General features: G+C 45.2%; 2 protein-coding genes across 2 annotated transcripts; both read left to right on the forward strand.

Annotated features, from left to right (window-relative positions):
• Positions 1-494: 494 nt before the first annotated feature.
• On the forward strand, positions 495-19,403 carry synpra (synaptoporin a; the record flags this gene model as incomplete). Its single annotated transcript, XM_084440568.1, has 6 exons — positions 495-512; positions 656-721; positions 16,220-16,344; positions 17,756-17,954; positions 18,592-18,783; positions 19,164-19,403. 6 exons carry the CDS (start codon positions 495-497, stop codon positions 19,401-19,403), a joined length of 840 nt encoding a protein of 279 aa, XP_084296694.1.
• A 2,434-nt stretch (positions 19,404-21,837) lies between these two features.
• On the forward strand, positions 21,838-24,193 carry LOC311311284 (sentan-like; the record flags this gene model as incomplete). Its single annotated transcript, XM_084440964.1, has 4 exons — positions 21,838-21,858; positions 22,296-22,302; positions 23,093-23,235; positions 24,041-24,193. 4 exons carry the CDS (start codon positions 21,838-21,840, stop codon positions 24,191-24,193), a joined length of 324 nt encoding a protein of 107 aa, XP_084297090.1.
• Between the last annotated feature and the right edge of the window lie 1,081 nt (positions 24,194-25,274).

Genomic DNA, 25,274 nt, shown 5'->3' on the forward strand with positions numbered 1-25,274 from the left:
GCTACTATCCAACGAAGAGCGAAACACGAGGCACACTGGACACATTATTCAAACGACACGAGGACGAAAGACGAGTAAGCCTACTTTCCCGTCGCCTAAATTGTCAAAATAAAAAAATATTGTTATCCAATAGCAAAATAATAAAGCCATCGCTCGTCTTCGTGAAGCCAATCCACTGTCTGTCTCTATGGTGATTTTTATGATTCAACAAGCCGAGGAGACCTCGGGTGTTTCCGTATGGAGTAGTAATTAAAGCCGAGAGTCCTCGGGTGTTTCCGTATGGAGTAGTAATTAAAGCCGAGGAGACCTCGGGTGTTTCCGTATGGAGTAGTAATTAAAGCCGAGGAGACCTCGGGTGTTTCCGTATGGAGTAGTAATAAAGCCGAGAGTCCCCGTTACGCGCGTGAAGCACAGACACATCAATCGGTTTGGGGAGCGAGCGTTTTGATATTTTGTTTACATAAAGCGAATCAAAGACAAAAACTTATCTCAAAATGGAAACTGCTAACCAGGTATGTTGAATTGGAGGTTTGTGAATGGAATGTTGGGCTGTCTTATCTACATATTAGTGGACTGCATAGTCTGCATGTTTACAATTGGAATATAAACATTTAGTTCATACCTGGCTACCTATCTGCTTTTGTTTTCTATTCAGCTTGTGTCTGCCGGGACATTCCAGGTGCTTAAATTACCTCTTGGATTTATCCGCGTTTTGGAATGGGTAAGTGACATTTTGATGTAGCCTAGGTTATTTGTTATGTTTGCTTGAATAAGTTCATATGTGTAGGCCTACAGTCCAAGACCAACATATTGTATAATGTATTTTGCAGTTCATATTTATCAGGAGTTATGAACATTTAAGTTATTTCCTACATGCGTGAGCTCAACCCTGGTGCGCTTTCATAATTGCGTCTTTGATGTTAATTTCCCCAAAGGGCTAGGGTGTTTTGCGAATAAATCTGCATTAAACTATCGTTTTCAGTAATTCCTTTAGTTCATGGATGAAACTTTTTCTTTTTCACCGTTGCTTTTCATGTCGGTAGGCTAATTGTCCCACGTTCTCCGAAAGGAACCGTCCCGGCGCGTGATCAATCAATCCGCGTCACCGTGACCAAATGGCTCAAGTTTATGTAGCTTAATGAATTGTCGCTCTATGAAAGCGATGTCCTATCCTATCTATTGACAGGTTATCGTTGTCAATATGCCGACAGATATTTGTGTTCCTAAAGGTACACCTACAGTATGTGCGATTTCAGCTTGTGAAGCTGCAGCTTTGATCAGTTGATGTCGACTCAGTGTATTCATTCGGCGCAGTGAATGATCAGGAATCATCATTTGAAAAACACATTCGACAGACTGATATAAAACCTCAGCTCTGCTTTTCTTTGATCAATTCTGCATGTAATTCGTGTTTACTCCCCGAGCTTGTCATTTGTGCAACGGTTATAGGTGTGAGTTGGTATTTGTAGGCACGTTTAAAAGAGCAGGCATATCCAAAGCATCTGTTTCAAGCACACACACACACACACTGTGTGTGTGTGTGTGTGTGTGTGTGTGTGTGTGTGTGTGTGTGTGTGTGTGTGTGTGTGTACACAGGACTCATTTTAATATGCTCCATAAATAATTCATCACAAATCATTCATAATTCAAAACGTATGCAAACATTCATGATGTATAACATCATTAAAACAATGAGGCAGTGTGTTTCAGAAGTACCTTGTCATGCCTCTTGCAGAAATGAGTGATGTCTGGTGCCCTGGATTGTCCTCATTTGGCCCTCAGTGTCTCTCTGGGCCCCTGGTCTGTTGCTCCCAGGCCTATGTTCCACCACTGCCCACTGAGCAAAGACACGTCTAAAAGACGTCTTTTAGATGTCTTTTTCGTCTTTTTTGGACATCCAAAGACATCCAATTAGGAGCCAGAATGAAAGTTTTTTTTAACGTTCAGATATTGAACCTGTTCTGCACGTCCACAGACGTCTTAGAGGGGTCCAAGCCAGACGTGTGAATATTGAGGGGTCCAGCAGACGTACAAACGGGGTTCTGGACCGACGGACGTTATTAAGACATGATCTGAACGTCTCCCTGACGTTGCGTGTTTGCTGGGTAGGAATGAGCATGTCTGGCAGTTGTCTCTCTGCTGTATCATTATCAAGTTAATTTTATTATGGCCTGTTCTTTGAGATGAAACCATGGAGGGTAAATCTCTCCATGGCTCTAATTGTAATGGACATGCCAGTGGCGTGTTAGGGGTACATGGTAAACGTGCATGCCAGTGGCGTGTTAGGGGTACATGGTAAACGTGCATGCCAGTGGCGTGTTAGGGGTACATGGTAAACGTGCATGCCAGTGGCGTGTTAGGGGTACATGGTAAACGTGCATGCCAGTGGCGTGTTAGAGGTACATGGTAAACGTGCATGCCAGTGGCGTGTTAGAGGTACATGGTAAACGTGCTGTTTGTCATCTCTGTCTGTTTGTGAAGGGAATCCTCCTCTTGGAAGATCCAGCGATGCGTGTTGCTGTCATTTCAGCTTGTTTACAGTTGAACTGACGTTGTGGTTGAAATTTAGACTTTTCTGTCTTATATCCAGTGTGCAATAAAATGGTAAATGAACTGCACTTATATAGTGCTTTTCCTCCTTAGCGGCACTCAAAGCGCTTTACAATGGCCTCTCATTCACCCATTCACACACACATTCACACACCAATGGCGGTAGCTGCCATGCAAGGTGCTAACCTGCTCATTGGGTGCAATTTGGGGTTAGGTGTCTTGCTCAAGGACACTTCGACATGTGGACAGTCGGAGCTGGGATTCGAACCACTGACCCTTCGATCCATGAACGACCCGCTCTACCAACTGAGCTACAGTCGCCCCACAATAGGGTAGAGAGATGTATTTCAGATTTATCAATGTGAGTTTGAATAGTCGATCTGCTATCGATACATTGTCCCACTATATGTGTATAATTTAAGAAATATATAGTACATGAGATAGATAAGTCATCTTCCCTACACACTGTTAGTGGGTCTACAGTATAACAAATATCACGAAGAGCATTTTCCAGTCTGCACCCATAAAGACAAAATTGTCCCATGGACTTTTGCCATTGTTTGAGGATAGGTCATGGTGTTTCCATGGAGACAACAGGGAGAGAGAGACCTTATACATAAGTATGGCATTTGCTGCTGTTCAGAACAAATGGTAAATGGACTGCACTTAGATAGCGCTTTTCCACCTTAGCGGCACTCAAAGCGCTTTACAATGGCCTCTTATTCACCCATTCACGGTAGCTGCCATGCAAGGTGCTAACCTGCTCATTGGGAGCAATTTGGGGTTAGGTGTCTTGCTCAAGGACACTTCGACATGTGGACAGTCAGAGCTGGGATTCGAACCACTGACCCTTCGATCACTGAACGACCCACTCTACCAACTGAGCTACAGCCGCCCCCAACAAGAGTGCTACAATGTCAACATGTGTAGTATCTCTCATCCTCTAACCGTAAGAGGCGCACCTGACCTCTGCCATGTATAGAGTTGTGTAGAGAAGGCGAGAGAGGCCACGCAGCTTCGGCGGCTATGCAAATGAGCCAATGCAGCATAAGAGAAAATGGCTTTCCAGTGAATTGGCTGTTGAACAAATGCAGGAGGATTGGTTAAAAGAGATGTAACTTCCCTTGGGATTGTCTCTCCGTCTCTCTCTATCGTTCTCTCACCCTCCCTCTGAATCTCAAGTGCCAACTCAAACATTTGGTCACCTACAGGCAAACACACAAACGTCACATAGGGTCTGATCGTGAATTCTAACCCGGTAACTGTGGATGTCTGCTGAGCTTGTCATAGTAGCTGACTTCCATGCAGCTGTGGGCTCTTATCTGGTCCCAGACCCCGGAGCCCATCCACCATCCAGAGGGCAAAAGAGGTTGGAGAGCTGAGCCATACCATGTTGTGGAGTCTTTAACCCTCAAATTTGCTCTAGAGCGCATACTAGTGGTCAAAAACTACATTGGGTACCTTTAATAGTCATACTATACCAGTCATACTCATATCAAAACAGGTTGTTTGTGGGAAAGGTAGATATTGGCAGACTAAATTATGAAATAAAAATACTTTCAGATGATTCCAAATGTAAAGATAATCATGTATGCATTCTATAGGTATGTAGGAATTACACAAAAATGCCTAAAGGGCAAAGGATATGGGACCTTTAAAGGGTATGCCTGGCAGAGTAAACTCCACTAGGGGGGGTGGGGGGGTTCTGCTGGGTGTCAGAAGCTGACTAATGCACATATGAACTTAGACACACACATGCACGCACACACACACACACACACATATTATACACAGTAGCATAAACACACACAGAATCGCACACACTGAATTACACACACACACACACACACACACACACACACACACACACACACACACACACACACACACACACACACAGTCGGATCATGTTCCCATTGGGTGGCCCAGGCTGGCTAACTGCTGTGACAGCCACCGCAGGGCAGGGATGGACTCCAGCTAGGTCACCTGACCAAGTAGCCATGGAAACCCCACAGGGAGAAGAGGAGCATGAAGAAACGTTGTTACAAAAATAAATGGAGATTTTCTGCCTGCTTGTGGTCAGTCAAGCTTACAGAGAGAGAGAGAGAGAGAGAGAGAGAGGAGATGGGAAGAGGGAGAGAGGAAGAGAGAGTACAAAGCCTCCCCCATGTAGGAAGATCAACCCCTAATGAACAAGCTCTTGATTGTGCACTGCTGTTGGCATGAACCCTTGATCAGACACTCACATGAGCGTGCGCTTTGCTACAGTATTGCAGTTACAGTACCCTACAGTATCCTTGATTCTAGCTGCTTCCAGAGGAGGCGATCACAGGAAGCATTTGTAGACCCAGAGCAAGAGTGGCCTTGTTTATTAAAAGACTGGGGAAATCCCCAAATCAATCTCATTCTCCCACCACTCAATGAAATGACAGCTGATATTGCTATTGCACATTGATGAACCAGTGCGGTTGTTGTCTAATGCAGTGTTGGTCTTTTGGTTTGGCAATTGCTGCTTCATTTTGCAGGCTGCTTTGCTAGCTGGCGTAAAATCATTCTTGTTTCCACACTGATGTAGGCACAGAGCAGAGGAGTAGGGGGGGGGGCTTGTGGATTGTGGCTAATGCTTCTGCTTGAGTGGAGAGAGAGGGATATTTTTACCCTGCAGACACACACACACACACACACACACACACACACTGAGGACTGAATCCAGAGCAGGCGAGAGGCGGCGGAATGCATGTCTCTGTTTAGTTCAACCTCACGGCTGACACTGTAAAAAGATAGTTCCTAGCACTCGAGAGCGCTCGTATACAGAGCCTTTATTTGAGGTGGATAAAACCGCTTAACGAGCAGCGGGGAATTAAGTGGCCGTCGTTCCCTCTCGAGGGCGTGGCTTAATTTAAGCCTTTTCACTCCAAAAGCAGGCACTTCACACCGAGATGCGAAGCCTTGAATAGAGCAGGTGCCTCTGTCCTCACTGGTTGGGGGAACGTTGTGGATACGTTGTGGAGAAGTCAAGCGCAGCTGATCAAGTGGATTGATTTCAGGACATGGAGATGGAGAGTAGCGCCGAGAGGGGGAATGAACCTCCTTCACTTCCGTTCCTCCTCAAGGGTCTTTGCTCTTCTCCGCTCTGCTTCCGTCGCTCGCTCCACGATCTCCTCAGCACACCTCCCTAGAATCCTCTCCTTCTCGACTCCTCCGCTCCCTCCACCATTTCACTCGCTTTTTGACTCCTTTTTTCCTCTATACCTCCTTTCTTTCCACACACACACACTCTCTGTCTCTCTTTTTCCATCTGTAATTTTAAGACGTATGCCGAGTCAAGCCTGCAGCCTCTTTCAGCTCCTAAAACCAAACCCTAGCCCCTTCTTACCCTCAGCCCTGCACCCCATCCCACCTCTTCAAACCTCTCAGCATCCAAGCCTCATCCCTGGCTCTTCTGTCATCCAAGCCTCAGCCCTGGCTCTTCTGTCATCCAAGCCTCAGCCCTGGCTCTTCTGTCATCCAAGCCCTGTTTATTCTGTTTTTTGTTTTAGTTCATTTTATATATTGTACAGCACTTTGGGGCAACTTCGGTTGATTTTAAACGTGCTTTATAAATAAAGTTGACCTTGACCTTGACCTTGACCCTCAGCCTTTTGTCCAGGCCTCCAGCATGTCCATGTTCCCATCCCGATCTCACCCCCGCCCCCAACTCAGACATTCTAGCCATCCCGCCCGCTCAGCCTTCCACTGTAGCCTCTCTCTCTACCCATGCCCTTAACCCAGCATGCCTAGGCCAGCCTGTGTCCCTGACCCCCCCCCCCCCCCCCCAGAACCCAGCTGGGAGAGGCTGATAAACACACAGGCGTGCCGGGCTTAGTTAACACTCCCCTCCACAGCGCCACGCTCGCCTGTTCAAAGACTCCTGCCAGAAACCAGAGGGCTAAACCTCCTAAAATCACAGGGAGAGCAGGCAGCTGCGGGAGAGAGAGGGGTGGAGAGAGAGAGAGGGAGGGAGGGAGAGAGATATGGAGAGGAGATACAGAGAGAGAGAGAATACTCTCGTTTCATCTCTCCCCACTTCCCTCGCTCTTTGCGCGTTAAAGTATGTGTGGAATTTGACTGTGAATTAGGATGCATGTGACTTGGCACGGGAATGAATTTGCATATTATCCTGTTTATGAAATGCCGCTGTGCGTGTGTGTGTGTTTGTGTGTGCATGCGTGTGTGTGTGTGTGTTTGTGTGTGCATGTGTGTGTTTGTGCATGTTTTTGTGCAAAGATATCTGCCTATTTGCTTCTCAGAAATCCCTCTTGCACTGTCCCTCAACTGAAAGAATGTTATTTAAAGAGCAATACAATACTCCAGTAACTAAAACGGATCTCAAATTAACACAACTTCCCCCAGTTGTGGTTTTATATGTGCTTGAGAAACAGGCAAAGAGCAAGTATACACCTATGGCAGTGGGCTACTGGGAGGATTCAAGGGCTTTTGTTTTGTTTTGTTTTGGATTGGCTGCGACTGAGGCTAGCTAAGCCAACCTTATCCTAGTTTAGCTCAATCTAGCCTATTAACCTAGCAGCCCAACGTGTCTGTGCTGGACACCATCTGTACTCTATTGACATGCTAACCCAGGGAACAGCCAGAACATTCCCCCACAGACATAAGAGCCTTAGAGAGGAGAGAGGAGAGGTGGGATGAGGAGTGTGAAGCAGAGGAGAGGGGGAGAAGAGGTGGGATGAGAGGAGAAGAGAGGGGAGGACAGGAGAAGAGATAACAGAGGAGAAGAGAGAGGAGGAGAGGAGAGGGGCTATTAGGGCTGATGTGAGGGCCTGACTGTAGATTATGACTGTGAATTGTGACATACTCGTACAGCCCCCCGACCCCCCCCCCCCCCCCCCCCCCCCCCCGTGACCCTCCCCCCACACACACACACACACATGAGGGAGTGGGGGGTGGATGGCTATGAGCGGCAAGTTAATTATTGGGGGAGATGAGATAAGGCAGTTTCAGCCAGTAGTGTAACCAGGAACCAATTAGAGCTCCATTAACCCCCACACCCACCCACACACACACACACACACACACACACACACACACACACACACACACACACACACACACACACACACACACACACACACACACACACACACACATCACTGTCAACAGCTGCTGTACTGGTAACTAGTCAGCCTGTCAGTCTACACTCTCTATAGTACTCTTATTCATAAACTCATTAACCCACAGTGTGTGTGTGTGTGTGTGTGTGTGTGTGTGTGTGTGCGCGTGTGTGCGTGCGTGCGTGTGCGTGCATGTGACAGTGAGAAGTGTCAGTGAGGACGCATGGTGACATTCTTGTCATGTGTTTTTATCTCTCTCGTTTATGTCTTCTTCCCACCACACGGGGGCGCTGACTACCTGGTTTTGGGCTCTCACGGTCAAGTGTGAAACAAGCTTCTGGCTCGCTTTCTCCTCAGCAGAGTAGGAAGGTTTAACCGTTAGACTCTTATGAGTGACACTGGGGTGAAAGAAAACAGAGCGATGATTTAATGTGCCATAACCAAAGGTTTCACCTCAGCACAATCCAGGAAGCAGTAAACCCATTGCACTCCGTTTGGGTACAGGCTTCTGATATAGGGGGCCAATAACAGCATACAACACATCTGGCCAAGGGGAGTTAACCAATAGTATTGGAAAACAATTTTGCTGTTGCTAGCTACCAGGTCCATCACAGAGAGACTGGTACAACAACTTAGTAGAAATATGTAATTCTGTATGATGCTGGGCAGATAGTGTCCTAAATGGTATTGTAAAGTATTGAAGTGTATCTCTTATTTTCTCAGTGTATCTTTTATCCCTCTTCTTCATTGATTGTAATGCGAAAAGAAAGTAGGGAATTGTTGAAAGCTGTGTGGTGATGCCTGTTGTCATAGAAATTATAGTTTCATCACCTCCTTTTGTAATTCACCACCTCCCTTAACCTTTCATATAGCTGTGCTAACCTAATTCATGACAGGATGACCCCCAGAAGGTCAACACACCTAGACGTTGTCCAGAATAACCATCCTTTTTCCCTTTGTCCCTTCAAGAAATTACCGCCTTTTCTCATGTCACGTGTCTGTATTCTCGACCACTGTTGATGACGCCTGCCATTTAATATGACGTACAATGGATTAGCCAATCACATCCTGGAACCGCCATACCTGTGTTTTGCTTGAATATAAGGCCGTGCAGGGACAGGAGGCGGGACTTCTTTGGATACCACTCGTGCGTTGTCCGGAAGTCCATGCGCTCGTATGTTTTCTCAATAAACCAGACTTAACCTGTTTGAGCGAATCTTGGTAAATCCTTTTTGACTAGATCAGTTAAAATCCATTACACAACCAATCGCCTTGAGGTAGCAGAGTGTAGTGGTCTGGCAGGGGTGTAGGGTTTGACTTCCATATCCCCTTACCCTAACCCTAATCCTAATCCCGAACCCAATCCCAATCCCAATCCCAAAATCTAGTCGGAGACACCAGTTTTGTCCCCAATTTGACATGCCGTCCCCAATCAACCGGTTTCATGTACAGCATTTGTCCCCAAATGTGGCCTTGGTCAGTAACACACACACACACACTCTCTCCTCCATCTCTCCATCTGTCTCCTTGTTTCCCGTGTACCTCTCTCAGACTCACCAGGTCCATTCCACACTGTTCCACCAGCACAACCACCTGCTGAACCGCTTTGTCTGAGCGACTGGTTGCCAAACAGAGCCCGATACCGCTTCATCAGTGGGTCATAACCCATGTCTAAACCACACAGGATCTCATCCAACTCCTGTCTGGAGCCCCCTGCTCCCTCAACCTGGAGTACGGCACACTGACTCTGGGCTGGAGACCGTTGGGAGTTTGTTCAAGCGTCTCGGAAACGTCTGTCGGCTTTTACTGCCTATAATCGTTCTCTTGCGGCGTAGTAACTGTACTTTCCTGAGTGTCTCACGGCTCCGTGGGGGAGAACAGGAGAGGCTCATTCAAGCCGTGATTCTCTCTCCTCCACTAGTTCGTTGTGATGACGTGAGACGTTGAGACGGGGGGGTCTAGAACCACACACTGGTTTTACTTTGTCCTCCATCATTGCCAAAGGGGATGCTTGCTGTTTGCTTTTCAAGTCAGTCCACCATAGCAATATCTACCTCTGCAATCCTCTATGATTGGACAAAGAAACGTACCCAATTCCAAACTGCGTTGCCTACAGCTGCTACTGTGTTCCGGCAGAACCAGAGCAGAGAGAGATGGTTGAGATAGAGGAGCAGAACACACATATCAGTAGCCAAAGTGACATAAGTAACAAGAACATAAAAAAGGACTAGATAGTTTGCAAGTGTAATGAGGGTCTCTCTGCCGCTCCGAGTCTGGACTAACTAATCAACTCAGAGCTTCCTCTACACCCAGACATCAGATCTGAGAGGCCAGGATGGGTGTAAGCAGATATTGCACCAGAGCTAGAGTTTGCGCAGACTCCTTTTATTTCAAGTTTTGATTCCGTTGGTCAGAATCTCTCCAATACAGATGTGTTTCCCTTGGCGTCACATCTAGGCACCTAGACTAACAGCAGTACTGTAGTTCAACTATTGTAAAATCTGCTTGGACTTGTGAGTTTATCTCCAATAATTACCTCACAGCTGTCTCAGGGCTATTGGTTTTCTGATTCATTAAGAAAAGTAACACTTTGTAGCATCAGAGTAGAGGGCCAGCCAACAGTACATCACCTCATTACAAATAAATAGGATTTCAACAACAATTATTTCAACAGCCATTTGCTATGTCCTCCTGTTTGTTAATGTCAATGTGTGTGTGTGTGTGTGTGTGTGTGTGTGTGTGTGTGTGTGTGTGTGTGTGCGTGTGTGTGTGTGTGTGTGTGTGTATCCGTGCGTGCCTGCCTGCGCACGCGTGTGTGTGTGTCCATGCATTCATGACCTGTAGGATTTCAAGTACTATGGTTTATGGCTTCATGTGTTGTTGTTTTTTTGTGAGTGTGCATGCGTGCGTGCATGCATGTGTGTGTGTCTCTGAGTGTGCGTGCATGTGCGCATGCATGTGTGTGTATGCGTGTGTTTGTGCTGATGTGCGTGTGTGTCACTCTGCTGTCATCTCATCTCTTGTGGTAACTGGAGACCACAGATCTCAAAGAACATGATGCTTGCATCTTCCCAACATCTCTTTCCGTTCTCTCCCTCTTTCTCTCAGTCCTCTTGTTTTACTCTAGGAAGGAGGGAGTGAGAGAGGGAAGGAGGGAGGGAGAGAGGGAGGGAGGTAGAGAGAGTCTCAGTTTCTTCTGTCTTTGGAGAGCTTATTCTTTCTTGGGTTTCATTAACAGAATGAGACAGAGATCCACTGGGAACTATCTTGTGTAACAAAGCTGGATTTTACTTCTGCTTTTTAAATGTGTATGGTTATATTTGCACCGGTAAGTTTATTTTTTTATCCAGTTGGTGTTATTTTTGTATCCTTGTTGACATTTTTGTTGAAATAGATAATATATAAATAATAATAAAGTATAAAAATATTTTAGCTTTTGTGATTCAAATGATGCAAATACACTGAATATCTGTACCTTTTCAATGAAGTTATTGAAGGACAACGGATTAGTTGATTACAGTGACCTAGCCAGTGTTAAGTCAGTCAATTCAAACAGATTCGAACATTTGCTCTCTCTCTCTCTCTCTCTCTCTCTCTCTCTCTCTCTCTTGTTCTCTCCCCCTATGGTTGAATTTTCTGTAGAAACCTGGGCTGCGTTTCCCAGAAGCATCGTAGCGCTACGTTCATTGATAGGTAAGCTACGGCGTTCACTGTAGCGCTACGATGAACGTAACACTACGATGCCTCTGGGAAACTCAGCCCTGTACTGTTCATTGCTACAATTGCAAACTAAAGTGAAACGTTTCAGCCATAAACACAAGACATGACGGCCATACAGTTGGGGTAGTTGTTGCAGTACTTGTCACTATGTCACTATGTCACTCTGATAATGATAACTAATACAATCCTCATGAGTCATGAGGGTGAAATGGTTGAAATGAGAGTCTGGGGATGAGTGCTGCTTATGACTGTGGGTCTCAGACGGGTTGTTTTCTGGGGGTTCAAGGCCCTGTTCTCCCTAGCTCAGCTGCATATGGGGATTATCTCCAGGTCTGTATGGAGGAGAGACCAATCTGGTATACCTTCCAGACAACACAGGCCATGGGAGGTGAACGGAGGCCAGGGGGACGGACGTGTGTGTGCGTGTGTGTGTGTGTGTGTGTGTGTGTGTGTGTGTGTGTGTGTGTGTGTGTGTGTGTGTGTGTGTGTGTGTGTGTGTGTGTGTGTGTGCGCAGTACTAATTGGTCAGCGATATCTCTTTGGGGTTTCTGTAAGCATCTCTAGCAGAGTCTGTGTTTGTGTTGTGAGCATCCCTAGCAGAGTCTGTGTTTGTGTTGTGAGCATCCCTAGCAGAGTCTGTGTTTGTGTTGTGAGCATCCCTAGCAGAGTCTGTGTTTGTGTTGTGAGCATCCCTAGCAGAGTCTGTGTTTGTGTTGTGAGCCTCCCTAGCAGAGTCTGTGTTTGTGTTGTGAGCATCCCTAGCACAGTCTGTGTTTGTGTTGTGAGCCTCCCTAGCAGAGTCTGTGTTTGTGTTGTGAGCATCCCTAGCAGAGTCTGTGTTTGTGTTGTGAGCATGCCTAGCAGAGTCTGTGTTTGTGTTGTGAGCATCACTAGGAGAGTCTGTGTTTGTGTTGTGAGCATCCCTAGCAGAGTCTGTGTTTGTGTTGTGAGCATCCCTAGGAGAGTCTGTGTTTGTGTTGTGAGCATCGCTAGCAGAGTCTGTGTTTGTGTTGTAAGCATCCCTAGCAGAGTCTGTGTTTGTGTTGTGAGCATCCCTAGCAGAGTCTGTGTTTGTGTTTGTGAGCATCCCTAGGAGAGTCTGTGTTTGTGTTGTGAGCATCCCTAGCAGAGTCTGTGTTTATGTTGTGAGCATCCCTAGCAGAGTCTGTGTTTGTGTTGTGAGCATCCCTAGCAGAGTCTGTGTTTGTGTTGTGAGCATGCCTAGCAGAGTCTGTGTTTGTGTTGTGAGCCTCCCTAGCAGAGTCTGTGTTTGGGTTGTGAGCATGCCCAGTGGAGAGGAAACCTAACAATGTCCAGGAATTTCTCTGAGTCAGCGTGGTGGTGAGGTCATCACTGGACGCCAAGGGAGTACAAGGGAGTCACTGTATGGCCCAGTCCCAATGTCCACCCTTGCAGACTCGCAGACTTAAGAGCGCGCTCCCGCGAAGTCCGCGAGGGCTTAGGGGTGTCCCAATGTCAACTCGGCAAGTGCGCGAGGGCTCTCCGGCAGCCATTTTGAGCCCTTTATGGCCCCTTCCCGTAAGTCTGCATTTCTGCAGACTTAGCCCAAGGGAATTACCCACAGTTCATAGCGTCGTGACGTGAAACACGGGGTTACCTGAAGAACAGCCAATAAACAAGCACGGACAGATCAACCAACCGTAACGTTCACGTTACAGAACAAAATATGTTTTCAGCTGGACTTGCTTATCTGCACAAGTAAGCTGAATCCCAAATCGCGCACTTAGGCGAAAGTGCAGAGCACTCGCGGCCTTGTGGCCTTACATGCGCGTTCCCGCTAAGTCCACAAGGGCTCAGGGTAGTTCCAAAACGGAATTGCTAGGTCCACAAGTGCGCCACGCCGCCATTTTGCGCACTTTAACCGCACTTACCGAAAGTCCGCAATTTCACGGACTTAGGAGCAGAAAATACCCACAGCCCACCGCGTCTCATGTGACACAGTGCTTGAGTGCATCCGAGTCATGATCCGAGTGCATCACACATAAATGATGACATTTGCAGATAACACAACATTTATCTTGAAATCCACATGCTGCAAACATATCCCACCCAACCTAATTTTTTATTTATTATTAAATTAAAACAGACGTCAATCGGTCAATTTGCAGAGCTGAAGGGAGCGTCAGAGCAGCCTCTGCGTCGGAGGAACGCGGCAGCCAATGAAAACGAAGTGGGAGGGGCATTGAGCGAAACTGGAAGTGCTGTCCCATTTAATTCACGGCCCTGCACCCTCTGGCCCTTCCAGCTGACGTCAATTAAGTGCTCAGGCCTCAGGCCACAAGTGCGAGGGGCCGCAAGTGCGGTTTGCACACTCAGATTGGGATTCAGCTGTAGCCTTATAATTAATTTGGTTTCATTATTTTTAAGTATGGGTTATTAACCCCATGGGTTTGTATAATGTGATTTGTTTAAAAATATGTAGGCTATGGTTATAATTTACATCGATTTCTGTTGCTCTAAATCATCCAGTTAAAAGCAGTATGACATTAATTACCCATTTCGGTGCAGTGTTCTTTGAATTGAGATTTCCAACATGAATATGGAAAGAGTTGTGAGGTGCAGGAATGTGTATACATAATATATTATCATTCTTAAGTTAATACTTTTGGATTCATCACAAACAAGAATCACAGGCAGTAATGTAGGATCGATGCGATCCTACTAACAAATACTGGGTTGGGTTGATATTTGATCGCAGATGCGATCGCATATGACCACAAAATGAAATGATTTCAAGTTGAACAAATGTTTTGAGGGTAACACAGAGAGTTCTGATAATGTAAAGGGGATTTGACTCAGCCAAAATTAATTTACACGAAGGCCTACAAGAAAAACATGTACAATTTACAAATTGATTTTAAAAAAGCCCCACGCCCACAATAGTAAGAAATATGTTTTCACGTCAACGTAATGTGATGTCACAAGTGCTGTCCCATTCCTTGTTATACCAATTCGAGCCCTTGCAGCCTCTCACACTCGATCACTTCACCAGGTGACGTCAATAAGTCTGTGAGGGCTCAGGGCTTGAGGGTTTAGGGGGGACATTGGGACTGGGCCTATATGACTCACACCAGCCTCGGCCTAAACAGTCACCAGCGCATCTGCTACTGCCGAAATGACACAGTTAGTCTGGTTCACAGAGAACAGCAAAACTATTTTGCTTCTGTATTTTATAGCATATAATGTGCCACTGAAACTTAAGGTCATGCAGAGCAAGAAATAGTTTATACAGATTTCTGTTTTGATTGATTCACCAGTCACCAGCAACTATTTTCAATGTGAAACATCAATATCCCACTATGTTTCGTGGAGTGGCCTCGGGTACGAGTGGAAATGGTGCTCTTGGTTTTATAATGTAACTTTGACATCTGAGAAATTAGACTGCAGAGTCATTCCCAGTGAAAAATAATTCTAATTCTCAGCAGCGTTGAGACCTTGCTCCTCGTCTCACGGTCTCCACTGGATACGGTATTACCACAGGGTCAATATCTGCTTTACTGCAGATTAATGTCCTCACCTCTCATCATGAGCCTTGTGTACCTCACTACTGCTGAATCTGGTATCACTCACTGCATATTTTTCTCTTTGTCTATTAAATCCCGGCTCGACTTCAGACTAATATTGGAAACAGCCAGACAGATGGAAAGGAAGGGAGGGAGGCAGAGAGACGGACAGGGAGAGAGGCAGAGAGGTATCCCTGTACAGTATGTGGTAGATCTCTCTTCCAGTTCACACTGCAAAAACACTAGTTAAAATACAAGAAATAAATACTGAATTTGAGGAGAAATTACTTAATACTAGTGAAATTATCTGTCCATGCAGCAAGATAATTTTACTTGATAAGAAATCTTAAAATAAGCTGGTTCAAGTCTAGAAATAAGATAGAAACTAGTAAATAACTTTTAAAACGAGAATTAATCTCATATTTCCAAATCTAAGATTTTAAATCTTGTTAAGCGCAGAACAATTTGCAGTTCACAGCGGCAGTGTCTCTCTCCTGACACTGCAGGGCCAAACACCAGTGGTGATGAGAATTCATTAGGTGGCTGTGTGTGACACAGTTAGTCTTCACAGAGACTGACCCGTGCTTCGTCAGCCAGAAGACCGTCCTCGTCCTCAGGCAGGATTAGAGCTAGCAGCTCGGTGTCCACGTCTATCCATGGCGAACAACGACTAGTGAAAGTTTAATGGAGAGAGAATGACAAGCTGCTGTCTAGACTGAGCTATGCTGTGCCTCCAGGAATCACAATAACTCGTCCCCAAACTACTCAAATGACCAGATGGTTCATGCAGTGTTGACTTTAAATATCTCACCGTGCTTGCCCAGGGATCCCACTTTAATGATTACTACATAATTAAGGGCATCTGTTTGGTGTTAAACTGCTTTAATCCAAGAGTGTTGAGGTCAGAGAGTTTATTGAGTTGGATAATGAGGAAGTGAAGCTTTTCCCAAAAAATCAAACCTAGAAGTGTATGTTACTTTTTCTGGAAGATGAAAGATATCAAAACCATTAAGCAAGAGAGCCTTTATTATGTGTGGGCATGACTGTGTGTGTGTGTGTGTGTATGTGTGTGTGTGTGTGTGTGTGTGTGTGTGTGTGTGTGTGTGTGTGTAACCCTGATGTAGTCTTTCAGCTTCTGTGTTCAGTGGTGAAGAGGGGCACACACACACACACACACACACACACTTGAAAGCACACATGCTGCGTCCGCTGACTTGTCCAAACCATTCCTTTAATTTTCTCTCTTACAGTAGGTGGGAGGTCCCATCCAGTGGTCGGTATAACAGTACAGTACATCTGCTTTGTTTTCCTCCACAGCTTTTTGCCATCTTTGCTTTTGCAACATGTGGGGGCTACACCGGTCAGCTGCGGGTCAGTGTGGACTGTATGGAGAGGGCCGGCAGCAACCTCAGCATTGGCATTGACTTCGGCTATCCTTTCAGGTCAGACTTGAACCAGAACATTACATTACAGTCATTTAGCAGACGCTTTTATCCAAAGTCTGTACTAACAATAATTGCATTTAACGTAGGAAAAGCCAATGTACTACTACTTGCCAGAACTCACAAGTGCATCTTCTTTCTAAAACAAGTGACTAAGAGCATAATCTAGTGCTGAAGGCAAAGTGCAAGAATAGCAATCTAAAGTACAGTGCAATACAATACATAATTAATGTCTTCACTCTATAACCTTTTGTAGCGATCGAACCCTCTGAAAAAAAAAAACAGAACCTGAGATATCATCGCTGCCCCAGAGCTCAAGATCTGCGTAGCGGCCATCATAGTGAATGGGGAAATGTATTTCGATCCTGAGCCCCAGTCCCAATTGAATAGCGGTCAATGGATGGTTACTCTCTGTGAATATAATCGACTCCAAATTTCTCAAAAGCAGATGGCTAGATCATGCAGGCCAAAAGGAATCCAATCCACCTCTTGACATTTGGTTGATTTTACTGACCGCTATCGATCAGAAGACGACCGATTTCGTTCAACAAGTACTACTGTTCTGATCGCTAACGTTTCTAGCATACGTGAATGGAGCATAGAAGCTAGGATCATGGCTAGAGGGCGTCGTATGTGGGGCATAAAGATAGTTACTTTACGTAGCTATAGCTAGAGATATTGCAGTGTTTTGCTGCAGTTTGGCAAGTCCTGAGGGTGTGTGATCCAAGATGGCGGAAGAGACAAGTTCACATTGTTATCATTCCTCATTATTTAAGTCTATGGCCATTTAGTTGACCCTAGTTACCTATAAAAATTCAGGCCCTGTCACTGTCTGCTTGGGATCCCTGCCGGTACCCGTGCCAAATATGAATGCTGTGAGGCCGACAGTGTCTGTGGAAAATGGAAACTGACACAGACAGACAGACAGACAGACAGACAGACAGACAGACAGACAGACAGACAGACAGACAGACAGACGGACAGACAGACAGAGGTTTGCTCTTTTATGTGTTGTTACTGTAGATACAATACTACTACCTACCTGACTGATGGCTGTGTACACTTCAACTGGCAACGATATTCATGAAGATACATTCAAAATTGTGTGTATCATAGTATGGTATCAAAGATATTAAAAAGTGATGCATTTCTTTAAATTAAAAAACTTTTTTTTTTTGCATATGTTCACCAATTTATTTGTTTTGCCAAATGAGCAGTTTTCCACAGCAATTGATTAATGATGCCTAAGAGAAACACAGCTCCTGCCGCTCATTAAAATGTTTGTTTGTTTTGTGTGTGTGTGTGTGAGAGAGAGAGAGATGGAGAGAAAGTATGTGTGTGAGAGAGAGATAGAGAGCGGGTTTTTATGTCAGCCCCCCCCCCCCTCCCCCCGCCCCTCTCTCTTTGCCAGATTGCAGCAGGTGTCGTTCGAGGCACCCCTGTGCGAGGGGATGAGGAGAGAGCGCCTCTCCCTCATCGGAGACTTCTCTTCCTCAGCGGAGTTCTTCGTCACCATCTCAGTCTTTGCATTCCTCTACTCTCTCCTGGCCACCGTTGTCTACATCTTCTTCCAAAACAAGTACCGTGAGAGCAACAGAGGTCCACTCATCGTCAGTACCTCGCCTTTCCCCTTGTCATTACACACACTTAGGAAAATCGTATCGGTCTGTGTGTGAGGGACACGCACACTGAACAAAAAACAGTTTGCTATTACATTGTAGACTATTACACAGAAGTTGTAGCATGAAACTGCAAGACTATTTTCCTTCTAGCCTTTAAAGCCCCGGTCCCTAATGTGTGAAGCCAGCTAGCTAGGTCTATGTTAGCTCTGTTTACCAACACAGCTTCGTGGGCTGTTGCAACTGCAGTAGGCTACTAGACTCCACCGGTATGTTTTCATATGCGAAGCTGTGTTTAGTGAACAGAGCTAACGCAGAGCTGGCTGCTTGGGACTGTGTGGGGTTGGCTTGCACGTCACGTCTCAGGGCTGTAGCTCAGTTGGTAGTGTCGAAGTGTCCTTGAGCAAGACACCTAACCCCAAATTGCTCCCATTGAGCAGGTTAGCACCTTGCATGGCAGCTACCGCCATTGGTGTGTGAATGTGTGTGTTAATGGGTGAATGAGAGGCCATTGTAAAGCGCTTTGAGTGCCGCTAAGGTGGAAAAGCGCTTTATAAGTGCAGTCCATTTACCATTTACCATTCACATCCTCCGCCATGTCTCTGTGTGTTCCGTCCCGCCCTGACAGGACTTTGTGGTGACGGTGGTGTTCTCCTTCATGTGGCTGGTGAGCTCCTCGGCCTGGGCCAAGGCCCTCTCTGACGTGAAGGTGGCCACAGACCCAGACGAGGTGCAGCAGCTCATGTCCGCCTGCAAGGTCATGACCAATAAGTGTGGCTCCGTGCACGGCGCCCGCTGGTCGGGCCTCAACACCTCCGTGGTACGCTTTGTCACGCACACACACAGCCGTACACTTAACACAATACACAGTGCACTTCGAATACACATCTTCTGAGCTTTGATAGATAGATAGATAGATAGATAGATAGATAGATAGATAGATAGATAGATAGATAGATAGATAGATAGATAGATAGATAGATAGATAGATAGATAGATAGATAGATAGATAGATAGACAGACAGACAGCCTAACAAGCCTAACAAGCCTAACAAATTAACAAGTAAGTGGATAATTTCAGCCAGATGAATCGATACAGGATATAGTTTAATTTGCCCCTAAAAATTGTATTGTGATTAATGTGTAGTAGGCTACTTGGTATCCTGCCTCATATCAACGTATCATTAATCTTAAACGCAGGTCTTTGGCTTCCTAAACTTCGTCCTGTGGGCAGGAAACATCTGGTTTGTCTTCAAGGAAACGGGCTGGCACAAGGGGGCTGTAGCCAGGGACCCTGGCGGAGCGCCCGAGAAACAGGCGCCCTACAACCAGGGCAGTCTCGACCAATCAGGAGGAGGCTACAGTGGTCAGGGGGATCTGGAGCAGGCATCAGAATACAGCCAGGTGGGCGGTCCTACCTCCTACTCCAATCAGATGTAGCCTTGTGTTTTGATTGGCACCACTCCATCCTATAAGGAGGAGTTCAATCAAGGGATGAAAGAGGAGTTGCTGGAGGGGGGAGGGGACTGGGCCAGAGTGTCTCAGTTTGACCTTCTGATACAGCACGTTGTTGGTGTTGCTGTCTGTGCAAAAATATGGTCCTTTTGTCCAATTAACATGCAGTGCATAGGTAGAGATATTCGAGTGTCAAAGAAAGTAAATTATTGATTGGTACTGTTGTCAATTTGTGCAACATTTGTATTTCTGAGTATTGTACAAAAAACTAGACATACAGTATAGTCCACAAACAAGTTTTCTTCATACTTTGTTTTACTGAATGTTGTATTGCCTGTCGTTCAAATGTTTCTCTTTTTTTCTGTGCTGGATGCTACGCCAACAGACATTCTCATTGTATCAGACTGGTTATACTTTGGGAAGGACATAATGTGGTCTATATTTGTATTCTGGGGTTTCTTATATCGTGTTGACTATGTGCATGAAGTTGTGCTGTGTGTAATTATGCCTGTTTGTGCACATTCTAATGCTCTGAAATTGACAGGATTTGATCTCTTTGTTGCACTATGTTTGTTAGTTAGTCCACCCTGCCAATCAGTAATGAAATCAAATCAAACTGTATTTGGATAGCGCATTTCATACACAGAGGCAACACAATGCGCTTTACAGAGAGCAATGGGGGGGTGGGCATAGGTCCTACCCCTTCATATCCAGAGGGAAGCAAAAAAACAGTTTCACCCAGGGGCCAGAAAGGTGAGCTGTAAAAATGATTCCCTGTTAGCAGACACATAATGGTAGTAGAGGTTTATTTCAAATCTTTCATTCACTTATACTTGTTTTCAAGAAATCCACACTATTTTAATACCAGATTATCTCCCTTATTCCGATTTGAACATTATCTAAGATCAATCAGGTTACATTTCATTGCATCGAAGAAAAAGCTGTCGTATCTAGTTTGTGTCGGGTGTGATGTAAGGGGAAATATAGTTTATATCCTCTTTGTTTACAAATGTCCGCTCATGTTTCAAATTAAAGCAGTTGTTTTCTATGCTGTGCTCAGACTACTGTAAGATAATGGATTCCACACAGCTGGAGCAAGCAGAATCTATTTAAGCACAAGAGCCCAGTGAAAAGGCCAAAGGAACCAATATGTATTTAGAACAGCGAGCTCGGCCAATCATGTCTGAATATAACCTTTCCTGAACATCCTCCAAATTATCCCTCTCAGTTTTGAACTCTGTAAATGAAATAATTCAGGTCTGTAACTTTTGAAAATGATGTGTAATGAGTCAATAAAAAAGGGGAGGGGGGGTTAGGTTAATGTGTGTTGGCACTGACACTCATGAATTGTGAAACCCTGTTTCTTGAACTCCAAAGCATGTGGTTTGTATTACCCAGGTACAATAAAAAAAGATAAATGACTGAACGTACGTGCTCTATTCTTACCCTGTCCTTGTGTCTAATAAACATATTGAATGTATTTCCTACTCATAATATGATAATTAGTTCGGAAAGTGTTCTTTTTTTGAATGTTCAGAATGTGACACTGTTTACATCCCGAGCCGAGTAGCAAGGTAGGTTGCTTGTTGATATACAGTAGAAATCTCTGGTAGGTCTAGAAACATGGGGTGAGGTCGAATTGTAGCTACAGGGCTCGGCGTGACACTGCACAGTGCAGTAATACAGTATGTGTGAAATGTGACCACAATGCTCATGTCTCGTCTTTCGCTTGCTTGAAGACACATGATACACAATTTTCAGGGACCATCTTTGAATGCCTTTAAATGGTCATTTCTTGATGCTAACTGAAGGTGGATGATATTTCACCTGCATTTCAGTAACGCTAATAAGATGTTGCACAAATCCCTGCCCCGCATGCCAGTGCGTCTGGCAGTTCAACTAAGCCCCACTGGGTTGACCACTCTGAGTGGTGGGACCTGATTGGCTCAACCCTGGCCCTTGACCCCTGACCTATGCTTGGCATCACAGCTTACGCCTCCAGCACACCGCGCGGTGTGGTTGCCACGGTGACGGGGAGATGTTCCCAGGTCTGTGGTCGTCTCGTCAGGCAGATATGTGGACGCTGTGTTCCTCAGATTTGACAGGTTGCCTTTGCTCACCTCTGTTTACCTTTCAGGGTGTGTGTGAAATCAGAGATAGTGTATCTATAAAGAGAGGCTGTAGTTTTACTTATGGAACTGTGTAGGATTTGGTAATTTGGTCAGAAACGTCTAATTTCTCCAGATATCCCTTTGCCTTCAGCACGCGGTGAGCAGCATGATGTGTGTGAATGGGTTGTTGAAACTGAAGGCTTGGTGGAATACCAGCAACGAAACAAACAAGACAACAAACAAGCACAAACCCAGACCAGGAGGACGGTAAACAACCTGTAAGACAAAGCGGTCAGTGTCTAACAACCATGTGCAAAGATTCGGTCACGGTACAATAATGTCATGGTGTTGAGTGAACACAGCTCCTCCATATAGGCTGAGGAATGAAAGCTATCTGACGGTGTTAATCAACTTAGCCTGGGAACGTGATGCGGATTAGCAAAGAATTCGAAATAAAATTGCATACATTTATTCTCAAGTAACAGCAAGCATCTAATGAGTTCCTAGACAATTATCTTGATAGGTATCCTTCATGATGGGTGTCACTGTCCATAGATACCCCCCCCCTCCACCCCCTTCAAGGCTGATAGCTTAAACAATATGTGTGTGTGTGTGTGTGTGTGTTTGTGTGTGTGTGTGTGTGTGTGTGTGTGTGTGTGTGTGTGTGTGTGTGTGTGTGTGTGTGTGTGTGTGTATGTGTGTGTGTGTGTGTGTGTGTGCGCGTACTTGTGCATGTGTTTGTGCATGTGTTTGTATCTGTTGCCAGGTGACATGTAAACCACCTTAGACTGCTTCTAATATGGGTGGATCACCATCCAAGGCAAAGAACACCAGCAAAATGGGATCTAAAACAATGACCATTACAGCCTGGAATAGCACAACAAAGAGGTAATAGATATTATTCAATATTCATTATTTTACTAGTTTTACTGCTAATTGTGTGCAGTGTACTTTGGATGGGGCAGGTCTGTTGGTACATTGAATACTCTCTGCTCCTAACCCATTGAAACAGGGTTGAAATAGCCAAACAGCTGTCCTCCATTGAAGGTACAAAATGTTCTTTGAAACATAAAAAATCAGTGAAATAAGAAAATCTGACGGATCATTGTCTGTCCTTACCACAAAATCAATGTAGCAAAATCTGAGTTGATTAAATATTGGCCAAATGCAATGACTTGGTGATCAAAAAGTTCAATCAATATTGTTCAAGTAAACACCCGTATTAGAGAAAACAGTACAAACACCAATGATTTTCATATTCTCTGCCACTATCTGTGAACCATCGCCTCTCTCCTCAGTACCTTGTCTATCCTCTGCCCCCCCCCACCCCACCCCTCACCATCACCATCTATGTACTCCCCCTCTCTCTCATTCTCTTTCTCTCTCTCTCTCTTTCTGTCTCTCTCTCTCTCCTTCTTTCTCTCTCTCTTTCTGTGTCTCTCTCTCTCTACTTCTTTCTCTCTCTCTCTTTCTGTGTGTCTCTCTCTCTCTCTTTCTCCTTCTTTCTCTCTCTCTTTCTGTGTGTGTGTCTCTCTCTCTCTCTCTTTCTGTCTCTCCCTGCAGCACTGGGTGCTGCCGGTGATCTGGAGTGGGCCGTGGCCACCCTGGTGCTGATCTTCTACTCCTCCTCGGAGCCAAACCAGAGCACAACCAGCAGGGCTGCGGTCAGGGAGCTGCTACTCACACACTTCCAGGCCTTCACCAGGGTGAGACGGGGAGCTCTGAGTGGGAAGAACCGAGAGGAGGGCAACCGCAGCCATTCATTCACGCAGAAGATTAAGGCTGTCTCTACCAGCCTAGAGGGCTGGAGCCGGAGATGTTGCTGGAGCAGGGTGGGGGGGAGGGGGGTAGCTGGAGAGCCTCCTCACCTTGTTCCTGGATCCTCTCAGTCATTCTCATTAGAGGAGGCTCCATTTCATATTCACCCCTATCATAGATGGATGTGACTCTGGCTGAGTCACATTCATGTGTTTGGTTGGAGGTGAGTCTTTATTTAAGATCTCTTAGCACTTTCAGGGGATCACTTGAAACTTGCGAGGACTTCAGCCCTATTGATTTCTAGCACATTTTGCCTGATGCTGATATAGGGAATTTTCTGGCTAATTATTATGGTTATTGTCAATGGAGATTTAACTAATCCTGGATCTCACGGTCCTGGAGCAACTCACCTTGGATCATGTTGGCCATTCATTATAGGCTAATTTCTGGTGAATCAGAGGGTCACCCTGTGGTTGTAGAGGTGAACTGCACATTCCTCTGGTCATTACAAGTGACACGCATGTAGATCAGCCAGGAGGGCTTAACTCTGTGTTCCTCTTGTGTTACAAAGAGATGTCTAGCTAAGAATCGTCATGTCTAGCCATATCATCATACAGTTATAACCAAAACACACACACACACACACACTCACACAGACACACACACATACACATACGTGCGCACAAGCAGCTGGAGGCTACCCTTTCTGTGAGCTTTAAAGGACATTGTGTGAACATTATTCATCTCTTGCAGGGTCAAGAGATGACGCCAACGTACAAGGAGATCTTTGGGGAGCTGGGTGCTGACGAGGAGAAAAGGATATCTCTGGAGAACTTCCTGCTCTTCATCATCAGTCTATCTGTGACATCGGAGCTGCTGCCAGTCATCCAGAGAGCTGCCCTGTAGAATCATACCACCAACAGAATCTACTTTGTCAATATATTAGTGATATGTGTCATTTTTTAAGAAATTAACATTTTTAATTTAAATGTAAACTTCAAAATAAAACTTATCATTTTGATTTAATGTTGTTATGTAAACTTCAAAATAAAATTTATTTTGGGTTACACTGCATCTCTTTGCATCCTCTTAATCAAAGCATCTAATGCGCTCTTTTTGAACTTTTAAAACAAACCACTTTTGCTTCATTCTGAACAATCTAAGCATCTGAACTAAATAAATTGTTTATTTGCAAATTCATGGAAATATACAGACTACCCATCACTTGAAGGGCAGCACATTCCTAGTGAAACAGGGCCCTCTGCTGGTGTGTAGGCTATGTAGGCTCCAAGATTGAGCTGAAGATGGACACTAGCAAACCTGCAATAACCAAAATACCAAATACCTTCCTTCCTTAGCATGTCTAGCCTAGAAGTGAAAACTAAGCCAGGCTGGATCTGGCCTGGTTTTTACAATCCCTTGAATTTCTCACAAAATGTTTGTTTTTCCTCCTCGTTCCTCGTACGGTATAGGTGGTGCTCTTTATAGCGAAAAGGTTTCTGCCATTGGAGGGTAATTATACAGCTATACAACACTTTTTTTTCTGTGAAATACAGATGGTTTAGGCCTACACATTGTGAAACACATCAATCCTTTTCTTCTACATTTGGTTGCAAAAGTGATATTTGTGGTCTTTTACTGGTAAATTTGGTTATTTCTTGCTTCAAGTGGTTTGACTCTGCCATTGTAATTCATGACATTTAAGCACATTTTGCTGTCATCCTGTCATATCTGGGGAAAAGCTTTGTATGAAGTAGGCTTCTTTCTAGGTGTAGGCGGTACTGCTTTGCCTGAACAAAGTTTTGGAAAATGTCATGGGGTTGTGCAAAGAGAAAAATTTGAATAGTTGCCCTTTACGTGTCCTCCTCTTCTTCTTCTCTAGATGATGTTAGGCTGGCTGCAGATCGTGGCGAGGCCTTTTCTGGTCGGCCCAGGTTCAGCAGCGGTGATGGTCGTTGGCTACTCCAAAACAGCGCCTCGAACTAGT

This window comes from Borostomias antarcticus (assembly GCF_949987555.1).
Source record: "Borostomias antarcticus genome assembly, chromosome: 7".
NCBI lineage: Eukaryota > Metazoa > Chordata > Actinopteri > Stomiiformes > Stomiidae > Borostomias > Borostomias antarcticus.